This window comes from Pygoscelis adeliae, unplaced genomic scaffold, assembly GCF_000699105.1.
Source record: "Pygoscelis adeliae isolate BGI_AS28 unplaced genomic scaffold, ASM69910v1 Scaffold57, whole genome shotgun sequence".
Lineage (NCBI taxonomy): Eukaryota > Metazoa > Chordata > Aves > Sphenisciformes > Spheniscidae > Pygoscelis > Pygoscelis adeliae.
Window position 1 is genome coordinate 16,809,646 of NW_008825615.1, and position 11,425 is coordinate 16,821,070.

Sequence of the window (11,425 nt, forward strand, 5' to 3'; positions counted from 1 at the left end):
TGGCTGAGCAGTTTGGAGGTCCACCCACACACAGAGCTGACCATGACTCTCCTGGTCCCCAGTAGCCACCCCCCCATGGTCTTGTCCTTGGAGAAACCCTCCTGGCTTCCCCTCCACGTCACCTGCTCACCAGCTCATTTGGACGGACCACAGTGAGCACTCACATGCTCACTCACAGGCCTGCGCTGGCTCCCGGTGCTGCACTGCAGACACACGGGCTCTGGCCCTGGTCCCACCTGGGGCTGGCACTTGGTGTCACCCACTGGGGTCTCCCCTGTCACTGGCCCCCGGGCACATGCACCCTCTGGCCCACGGTCCAGCCCAGCTGCTGGTACCCCGACCCACACTCATCCCAGGCTGATACCACGCACAGGCCCCTATGACCCCTGTGGGGTCACAGCCAGACAGGCCACTATTTACACACGACCAGCTCTGTTTGTCCCCTCACACCTCTATTTTCCCACAGTTGTTCCTCCTCAAATCATCTAAATCCATCTCCTTCCCCACCTCTGACTCCTCCCCTAAATATCCCATAATAAGTCTTGTGCAATCCCAAAACGCTGTTCCCCAACATCCCAGCAACCCCCCCAGTCTATAAGGGGATCTGGAGCTGTTCCTCTTGGCCCATCGTGGTGGGTGTCACACCTGGACACTGGGGCTGAGGCTGTCCTGGGACAGCCCCAGGCAAGGGCGTCCCTTCCTCTGAGTCCTTACTTTGCGTTCCCACCTGCCCTCGGGCCCTCTGTGCTCCTCCGGCCATATGGAGATGGGCCTGAGATGGGCTGAGGGCTTCCGGGATGGGCCTGGGAGGAGCTGGGTCAGGGTGGTGCTTGGGCTTCCCCATCTGCCATTGTCTCTCTGTGCTCCTTTGTGGGTGCACAGATGATCTTTTTATCATATAACCTGACAGATCGTTATTAATTATTTCAGATCAAATAAGTTTTAAACAATTTCTCACAAATTCTCTTGAAATGAACTATTTTTGCCTGAGTCCTGCCAAAACATAACATCATGAGTAAATTTACACTGTTCTCATTTCACATTGGGCTGGGACTGTCTTGAATATGTTTAAATATCTGTAGTATTGAAGCTTTGCCGCATCATTTCTCCCTGATGTTGAAAGGCGGTGGCGGACACAGCGAGCAGATGCTGGCACAGTGCTGCAGGCGGCTGCTTCGTGAGATCTTCGTGCTGCCGCTGCCAGCCAGGGCGTACTTCAGTTTTGCCAGCAAAGGCCGTGGCTTGCAGTTGTGAATAAATCTTCAGTGATACCTAAATTAAAAAGAACTTTGTACTTTCTGATTTGGTTAATTCCTTGGAAAGTGCTTTTTAATGGTGTTGTGAGGTTTACTTAATAACTGATTTTTAAAGGACACTTGAAGTAGCCAAATGCTGTTTAAAACCGTCCTCAGAAAATAGTGCCTTTGCTTCTCTGGCCATTTGACATTTCTGTTCTTGATTAAAGTTAAATTAGGAAATAACAATTTTACTGGGTAGTAACATTGTCAGAAGATAGCTTCGGGATATACTAATTGAGGAAGAAGCGATAAGGGCCCGGTGCAGAACATGGCCAGCTGGCGGCAGGGGCTGGGGTGGGCCTGTAGGCCTTGGCGGAGGCAGGAAGTGCCGGGCGCTTTCAGGGGACATCAACAAAGGTAACATATTAAAAAGCAAAAGAAAAGAAAAAGGGGTGGTTGCAACAAGGTGTGCAACCACCGGTTTATATCTTACAGCTCTCTGCTGTTCCACCATCTCAATTGATGGTGGCAACAATTTAAATCTGTAGTTACCTGTCGTAGTTCAAGAGGAAATCTTTTTTGTTCTACATATGTATAACACATCTTTGCACTATCAGGAACATTTGGGTTTTACCTTTTTTGTTAAAAGTCATATTTGCAAAACTGTTGCTGTCATGAGCTTTGCTGCTCACAGTCTTTTAAGTTGCGGCTAATACTCATTGCAATACCGAAGTTCCTGCAAGTGTTGAGTTAGAGGAGTCATAATTGCAAACGTGAGGTGCTCTGGGGACGTGAGAGATGTATGTTTGAATTTTCTGTGCAGGAGGGAGAATTTAAAATCTGTGAAGGCTCTAACCATTGACTTTTATAATTAAGGCCTCACAAATAAGGATAAAAGAGAGATGATGGAGTCAGGGATTCATCGTGCTATATATGCAAAGAAAATGATTAATGCTGTTTTGTGCAGGCTGACAGAGGGAGATAATCCCAAGGCAAGGTAGGTGAAGGCACGTGTATCAGTGAGATCCCAGTAAGATTTAGGGGCTGCTGGGCCCTCTCTGAAGGCTTTTCTGGAAATAAAATGTTAGTGTCCGAGAGCATTGTAGGCCAACATTGTAAAACTAAAAATTATTATTCTTTTGAACACAGCTGAAGCAAGTAACCTGCAAGACAGCCTTGCTGGGCCAATAGATATTCAGAATATAAAGGGAAGATTAATGAAGACAGCAAAAAATATATATGTTTTGTTATTCCCATGTCTGAACTGTTCTTTGTGGAAAATTGTGGAAAGTTGAAAAATTGGTAGAACAGGTTATGGAACAAACAGAAAAAATAAACAGTAATGTGACAAGCACCATGTGTTATCTAGAGTTTAAAAGACAATCAAGGAAAAAATTGCTGCACTGCTAATGTGATCTCCAGCTTCAATTCACCTGAGATGCCCATATATAAAGGGACTGAGGGGAGTTACGGAACTAAAAGCTGGAACACCTGAAACTTGTGTTAGGAAACTATATTAAGGAACAGAATCGATTGACACATGGTTAAACATGACGTACTGAAGAAGAATCAAAGCTTTATTTTAAAACTTTATGCTTTTCAAACCTATTGGATTTCTCTGAACAAGTCAGCCTGAATGTGGATAAAGGTGATCAGAATTTCCAAAAGACATTGAAAAAGGCTCCCTGTTAAAGACTGTAAAGTAAACAAATCAAGTAGAGCATAAGAAAGTCTGTATATTGCTGAAAGGTTGGCTAAAAGTTACAGCTCACGGATAGGAGAAAATGGCAAGTTTTTACAATGGAGGGAGTCACCATGGCATCACAGAGAGATCTATGCTGGCATCTGTGTTGTTCATCACACTCATAAATGATCTGCAAAATGAGGTAAGCAGTGAAATGACCATGATGATAGGAAATTATGAGTTAATGAAGATGAGGACCAATTGTGAAGAATTCCAAAAAAGGCCCTATGTGACCAAGTAGGGGGATGTTGAAGTAGTTGATGATGAAATTCAGAGTAGATGAATGTGATGTGATGCACATAGTTATAAACTGTAGGAAATCTACAGAGGAAAAAAACCTAATAAATCCTAATTTTCCATGTAAAATGACAGGCTCTAGCCTCACTGTAATTCTGGAGGAAAGGAATCTTGGTTATAACACATAGTCCTATAAAAATGTCAAGTTAATGCTTACCTTAGCAAAAGAAGAGATCAAATTAGTAGGAGAACAGAAGAAGGATTAAAAATATCACTGTGTAAATGATGTGTATACATTTTCAATATTACAAGAAGTTCTGGTATCCCTATCGCATGAAGGGTGTAACAAAGCTGCAAAAGGTTCAGAGAAAGGTGATAAAATAGCTTTAGTACAAAGAACAGCTATAAAAAGTAGAAATCTTGAACTGGGGAAAAAAAAGAAGCTGGGACTTAATAAAGGTCAATAAGATGGTAAGTGGCATAGAAAGCATCAGTAAGAATCATCTGTATGTGCGCTTTTCATACAAAAACTTAGTGGGGCATCAAGTGAACCTAACAGATGGTAGCTGCTGAACAAACACAAAGAAGGGTTTTTCATGTTTTAGGATTCCCTCTACAATGCGTTAAAGATGCTAGAAATTAGCATAGACTCAGAGGATGACTGGACGAGTTCATGGAAAAGAAATCTATCAAGGGCTATTAAACAGGAAGACGAGGCTACTGGAATGTGTTCCTTTTAAGAAATCTCTGAGATGCAGATCTTGAATGGGAGGGGAGTTTTCTGGTGAAGTCTTTCCTAGGTACCTCCTTTGGCTTGCTATTGGAGAAAAGATACTGAGCTGAATGAACCTTTGATCTGGCTGATGCAGCTGTTCTTATTTACTTATTAAACTCACTAATAAAACCGTAACTCATACTAGAATGTACTTTAAAGAATGAGGGAGATATGATCTTGCTAGAGATCTCTTCTCAGCCTCACTACTAGTTGCTGCCTTCCTCTGTAGCTGCAGAATGGAAGATGCTACTCACGGTCACAAGAAGAATAAATGTGACTTCATTTTCATTATCATGATTGTTTAAAATATCTTAAGCATCACTGACTTTACTATAGTTAGTTTTGGCACATTTTATAGTTTGTTTGTTCAAAATGCATATATCTTGCAAAAATTGCTTTCTATGTAGATATGTGTATGTATGCATATACATCTGTATATATGTATAAATATATCAGTGTTCCACAGAATACCTTATGAATTACAAGAGGAGAAGTGGTTGTCTTTTTTCTTGTTTCTTGTAGAAGCATTTGAAACTTGGAAAAAAAAAAACAGTGAATCTGTACTTGCTAGTTCTAATTATTAGATACTGGTAAATGGTGGGAAGGGGAGGGGGTTGGGGGCGTGTGTGATAAAATAGTCATGATAACTATAAAGGCCCAGGAAAATAAAAGTCCAATATTTAGAAAATATTTTTAAGTTTGTATTTTGTGAAGTTTATTCAAAATCTTATGGCAAAACTGTACTTAAATTCTACTGATTCTTAGTGATTCTACCACCCATCTGACCTCAGCATTTAAGGGAAAATTGCAGTGTTTTAAGTTTTCTTTCTCACTTAGGGGTCACAACTGAGAAATGTTGAGCCTGAGCAGGTGAAAATAGGGCTGGTACGGGATATGCAAAGAACCTTTCTAAGCTAAAATAAGGCTGAAATCAGTGTAAATAATTTTTGACTACAAGCCAAGAGCGTCAGTTTTCTTAAATTACACTTTTTACATCATAAAGTTAAAATAGCTGTCCTGAAATATCTTCTTACAGACAACATATGACAGAAAATGAATGCTAACAGCATAGTTTATATTCATATAAACAACAATGTAGTGTCATACTAATAAAATTTTGGCAGTCTAATACACCTTTAATATTAAAATAATTCAGTGTACTGATATTGTACTCAATCAGTGACTGCACATCTTGTGAAAAATGGCAACTTTTTTTTTTTATTTGGCACAAGGGTCAGAGCTAAAGTGAATTCTATGGGTAGATCTTCTTTTTAGGGTGTATTCAGTTATATTCAGCCTACATTCTCTTCTGTGCTTACATTCAGCCCAGCAGAACTACTTAAACTCTGCTGATATTAATATTCTTTTAATATTTTCTTGTTGGTATGTTCAGTTTCTTTACTTTGTTGACCCTTTCTGCTATTAAGGCACCCATAAGAAACAAAATATTCTTAATTAATCTCATCAGTGTCCTCTTACTGGTCTGTGGTGTCTCTGCAGTCAGAAACTGCATTTTTTGTGGGATATTGCATTGCCAACTCCTACCTAATTTGCTGCCACCTGTCACCCAGAAGTCTCTTCATTCCTGATCTCCAAGTATACCCTCTTACTGAAACTCTCTTAAGTGATTTGGTGCTGAATTTACTCCTTGGAAGAGGTGTAACATTTGACAGTTCTGAAGGTTTTAGACTTACATATATTGACAAAATAAATATTATACAGATAGCAGCTGATCCTTTGTTCCCCAATACTGCTCTGTTAACATGCTTCATGTCTTAACCGGGCAGGGACAGACCTAGAAGGATGTCAGTTTTCTGGGCCTGCACAGCTCTTAAAGTCTCTCTGAGTATTGCTTAGTTCAGAAGAGAGATCCTCTTTGCAGTTGCCAGTGTGCAGCAATGAGATTGCCAGGAGTCAACCGTGTATTAAATTTATTCTAGGATTTTTACCGGGGTTTTTACTGAACACTAAGTAAATAAGTATGTATTTATATATGCCCATATAAAATTAAGAGCAAACCTAAATAGCATTTCACAGTAATCATTTTTCTTTATAGTTCTCCTTTGCCTTGTGTTTCTTGGGTACAAAGTGAATAGGCAGCATGTTTATGAATAGTTTCAGAACTGGAGGGATATATACAGAGGAGACCAAAAGCAAATTGGAAAAAGAAAGGACTATGGGGTGGTAAGAAATGCTTAAGTTAAACAGGGGTAAAGTGTTGGCTGCCTTGTTTATCATTAGGCTTTGTTTATTTTCCAAGAGAATAATGCACAATAACTTGAATCTACAGTAAGGAGTACAAAACACCTTTTGGAATAAAACTGAGAGCAATCACTGACAGTTGCAAAAACTTCTGTGAGCAGGTAGCAAGCGCCTCTGTAAGGACGCTGCTGGGCTATGGGCATTTTGGGGGTGGGAGGGCTCACTTACCACCCCAGCAAAATTCAGTTTTACCTTAAGCCAGCTGTAGGGTTCCCTAAGAGATTGGGGAGGTAATCTGTTAGTCTCCCTGGAAGTCAGAAATGTAGTTTACATATGGCATTTACATACGCAATTACATATGTTGTATTATGTTCTTTATGCACCAGAATTACAAATTTCTGCTCCTAAAAGGTGGCTCTGTCTTTGGTAGATTTTAGATGAATTGCTAACTTGAACTTGATAGCTCTCCTCTTTCAAAACAACCTTTTCACACTGAGTGGTAGGAAAGCTGATGTGCAGCATGGCTTGCAGGGGGTACTTGATTTACACAAACCAATTTCTGGATGTTGGTGACATGAAGTAGCTCATTAGAGTATTAGGGTGGTGGGCTGTCACTATAATTTTCCTTTTCTGTTTTCAGAATGTTATTTCTGTAGTAATTAAATTATTTTAAATTGCTTGTGACACTGATATGACATTTCCCCTGTAGTTGTAGGAAGAGGAATAAAATGCAAAGCATCTGCAAGAATGCTGACAAGTTACAGTGAACAGTACATAGCTGAAACATTCATGTTAAGTTCATAGTGTAATAGGATCCTTCTTCAAGAATGTCTAACAATACCAATATTTTATTAAAGTAGTATGAATCAATTGGTAAATATACTAGAGAAGATTTTTACTTTAAATGCCTCCTGAATCCCCATAGCCTTCATTAGAGTTTTTGTTATGTTTGAAATTTAGTAGAAAATTATTACTTATTAGTTCTTTAGTTTTAGCAGCAAATCCCTTTTATTAAATCCATTTTATTAAGATTTAGAAACCTCCCACAAGCATTTGACAGCACTGCTCTGAAAGATTCAGTCTCAGAGACCTACTGCTGGGAAGTTAAAATTGCAGCCTGAAATACTTTTCTAGTTTAGGTATAACAATAAAATGCTGGGATTATACTTGTTCTGAAGTGCTTAAAATGCATGTAATAATCCAAGCACTACAGTGCACAGAATGTCCTTAAACTTTTCTCTGTTCAAATATTTCATTAACGCTTCTCTCCAGCTCTGAGCCAGTACAACTATTGTGTGTGGGATTAACAAAATCAAGTAGGAAATTAGCAAGAGTGTTGCACTGTAAGTCAAGGTTTCTTGCTGAGGACTTCCCGTTAATGAGTTACCATACCCTCACAAGGTCTGTAAGATGTACAAACCAGACACAAATACCTGCTGAGTAAACCCTTAATGTTATTTTTTAAGAATCCTAAAAAAAAAACCCACACGTGCCTGATCACAATACACATGGCACTAAAAATGTTATACTACAGAAATTTTGCTACGTTTTTGAAGTATAAAAATCTTAATGATGCTTGCAACAGAATGCGTAATAAATGTGTGTCTACATTTTGCTCTCTGTGTTAAAAGTATGTTTCAGAACAACAGAAACTCTAATACTTTGGTATTTGTATAAAAACTTTATAAATGGCATTCACCAAAAAACTCTGAATGCTCTCTGGCATTAAAACTGTCAGTCTGTTGATTTTATGGCATCAAGGCTAATGCTTAAATTTCACATTTGGATGAATAAGTGAGTCATACATTGTTAATACTACATAATCTCAAATAATGATTCATTGCATAAAAAGATGGTAGGTGTCTCAGAAAATCCAGCATTAGGGGTTTTGAATCTAGAGGGAAGAGTGGTATAAATGCAATTTTATGTGGTGTTTGTAATCTAGAAAAAATATTATAAAATTAAGTTTACATATAGTTACTCATGTAAGAATATATACCGGAGGAGGGGAAAAACACCAAAATACCTATTTTCCTTTCTTCTATTTCAGGTCAGAACTGTGGAGGCTTAGTACAGGGACCAAATGGTACTATAGAAAGCCCTGGATTTCCTCATGGTTATCCAAATTATGCCAACTGCACTTGGATCATTATCACAGGAGAACGTAACAGGATACAATTGTCATTTCATACTTTTGCCCTCGAGGAAGATTTTGATATTTTGTCAGTTTACGATGGGCAGCCACAGCAAGGCAATTTAAAAGTGAGGTAAGGTAACTTTTTTCTTTCTTAATTTCTCTCTCTCTCTCTCTCTCTCTCTTTACCTCTGTCTTTCTCTCCTGAATATATGTTCTGATGATATGTCACAACTATATTGTGTTTCCTTAGTTCTTCCTCAGCCAAGGGGATAGCAGTGCCCCAAGATCTCACAGCAAAAGACATTAGTGCAAGTTTCAGAGCCTTATGGCCCTAGCTTGTGTGCCAGTAGCATCAGTCATACTTAAAATTTGCACAATTCAAGATCAGTTTTGATAAAGGCCCTGAGCACAGGAGTATCCCACGTTGCAGTAACTTATTTATCTGTTCCCTGATGAAATCCAGATTCGGCCCAGGGACCCTTTCCTGAAGGCACCTCTCCCCAGTTTTTGAAACAACTCTTACTGAGATCACGCTTTGCTTTTCTACCATGCCTACAGTATTTGAATTAGAGGTTGGGTATGCTCCTTGTGCTAACAGTGTCCCAGGGTCTCTCACCAAATGTGGCACAGAAGAAGTGGTGGGCGATACAGTAGTTTGTGAGACGCACAATCTCACTAATGTGTTAGGCAACCTCTGGAAATGCTTGCCAGATTTAATCCTTCAGGTGACTATTGCCTGCCTTGCAGGTGAGTTGGGCTGTAAATTGTTTGACTTTGCTAAAATTGAAATTCCTCTGAATCTCTAAGGAAATACAATTATTAAGCAATTAAGGACCATTAAAGGACAGAAACCAGGGAGTCTTATACGTCCAAATACCACTGAGGTTACAAAGAGGCTTTATGGAAGGTTTTTGATCTTGAAGCTTTTCACAACTTCAGATATTGGTGCATTAATTTCATTGGTGTCTTCTTTTGGGTTCCTCGGTCATTTGCTGGATCTGGACTGCAGAGCTGGAAAGCAAACATTGCTATCACTGCTGCTCTGTCATTTTCTGTTCAGGCATGAGATTTATGGAGCACTGTGAAACATTGATGTCAGTTCTGTTGTCCGATTACTCTTTTACATGCTGATGATTTATATCATACTGTTAAAACAAATGTGGGAACATCACCAATTTGTTCCACATTTTAGTGAGTATCATCACGTATTTTTGACAAGAACAATGTTCTGATTAATTGTTGACTCAGTTCAAAAAGTTTTGAAAACTGCGGAAGGTAGTACACAGCTACCAGTGGTTGAGTTGCAGAATATACGTGCTTTATTTACTATACTTAATTGACCTTTAGTACTTGTATCACCTTTATACAAAGACTAATATTTCTTTTTCAGTCAAAGGTTTTTCTTATCTATAGCTAACATGCCTGCTTGTTTTGCACTAGTCTGTCAGTAGAAAATTGTTTCAAGGAAGAGCACCAACTGATGTTCTGTGGGTATGAGCGTAGAAGACAGAAATTCCTAAGTATGATCTTGATCCCACTGAAGTCATTGCAATTGCCACTGATTTAAGTGAAACAAGGATTTCATTTCCAACTTCCAACAGTGAAGCAGATATTTTATTTATCCTTGCTTGTATTTGCCAATTAGTTACCTTCATAAATAGTATTATAAGGAAAAAAGCATTTGTTGGCTTTGCAGCATGCAGAGGTTAAAAAAGCAGAATTTGAATGACGGGTTTCTATTGACTTATCTCATACCCTGTGACATACCCTTTGTTGCACAAAGCAAATTCACAGGTGTACCCCTCTACAATTGCACATTTCAAGACAATTCACTCAGCAAATATTGGAAAATTATAGTCTTGGTTTTTTAGCTGACAGCATGCAAATGCAAGAAAGCATCTTGGAACTTCTGCTTCAGGGTATGCTTTTTTCTATAGATAAAAATACTCTACTAGATTTTGGGTAATTATATTTCTTCAGCCATCATGCAAAATCTGGAGGTTTTCCTTAAAAAGAGCTGTGTAACTATATAGCTCTCACAAACTGTAATAATGAAGTAATATTCATCCCATATTTTGTATAATATTTTTCAGTTGCTAAAGCAAAATTGGATAAAAATGAATAGTACATTCAACTAGTTTACTGTGCTGCCTGAAGGACCTTTTTGTATGCTAAATGTGCACCAGGGTACTTTCGCTACAAGTTCATTGTAAAACTCAAGAAAATAGAAAATATGGTGTTTGGATGCAGAGAAGCTGTGCTCTGAAGCCCCCGTGCCGTGTGCCCTGGAAGGGACACCGCTCCGCCGGGCGCATGGCCTGTCGTGACTGGCAAGGGTGGCTGCCGCGACGACTAAGGCCCCTGCCACCGGACTCTCCGGGGCTGCTCGCAGCTTCTTGGTGTGGTTGCCAGTGCCTGGGCCTTCCCACGGCGCTCCAAGAGCCTCGTCGATATATTGAAATGATAAGGGAAAGGAATAAATTGTTTTAAGCTGTTTGTGTGGAGGAAGAAAAGAGAAACAGGTAGTTGTAAAATGTATTAACTTCTTCAGTTAGTGCATTATTAAAGCATGTACTGATTTAAGGGATAAATTACACATGGTAGCTATCATAGGTTATTGTAAGCTATGTTATGAGGAGGTTGAGAAGGAAGATAGTAGTAGGAAGAACAATGTAAACAAAAGATAAGGCACTAAAAGTGCTATCTTACCTCTTCCTATTTTTCTAGATAAAACCCAACTAGCATTCTGTCATTCTGTATAATTACTGAGATCTGCGGTCCAAAATTGTCCTTAAAAAGATTGCTACAGCTGCTTTATTTTTATCACTGTAAGGTTCACAGAACACAAAACAGGATTTGATATATGTATAAAAGGATTTGATATACGTATAAAAGAGGAAAAGAGAAATTTTAAGTCTAATGCCACCTGTCACAATATTGCTTTGTAGGGTACTGTAGTCTTAATTGTATAGGCAAACATGAAGTTAGATAATGAATTTCACCATATATTATAACCAAAACAGATGTCTCAGTTCTACGTTATTGAAAAAACCTTAAAAAACCTTATCGTAAAGCTTAAGTATTGCATTATC

At 39.0% G+C, this 11,425-nt stretch overlaps 1 protein-coding gene across 1 annotated transcript in view; it reads left to right on the forward strand.

Annotated features, from left to right (window-relative positions):
- The first annotated feature begins 1,113 nt into the window (after window positions 1-1,113).
- The window catches only part of CSMD1 (CUB and Sushi multiple domains 1), a 1,045,142-nt gene continuing 1,034,830 nt past the window's right edge, over window positions 1,114-11,425 (forward strand). The window contains exons 1-2 of the mRNA XM_009333261.1: window positions 1,114-1,234; window positions 8,187-8,463. Of these exons, the coding sequence (XP_009331536.1) occupies window positions 1,114-1,234; window positions 8,187-8,463 (398 nt within the window). The remainder of the gene's footprint in view (window positions 1,235-8,186; window positions 8,464-11,425) is intronic.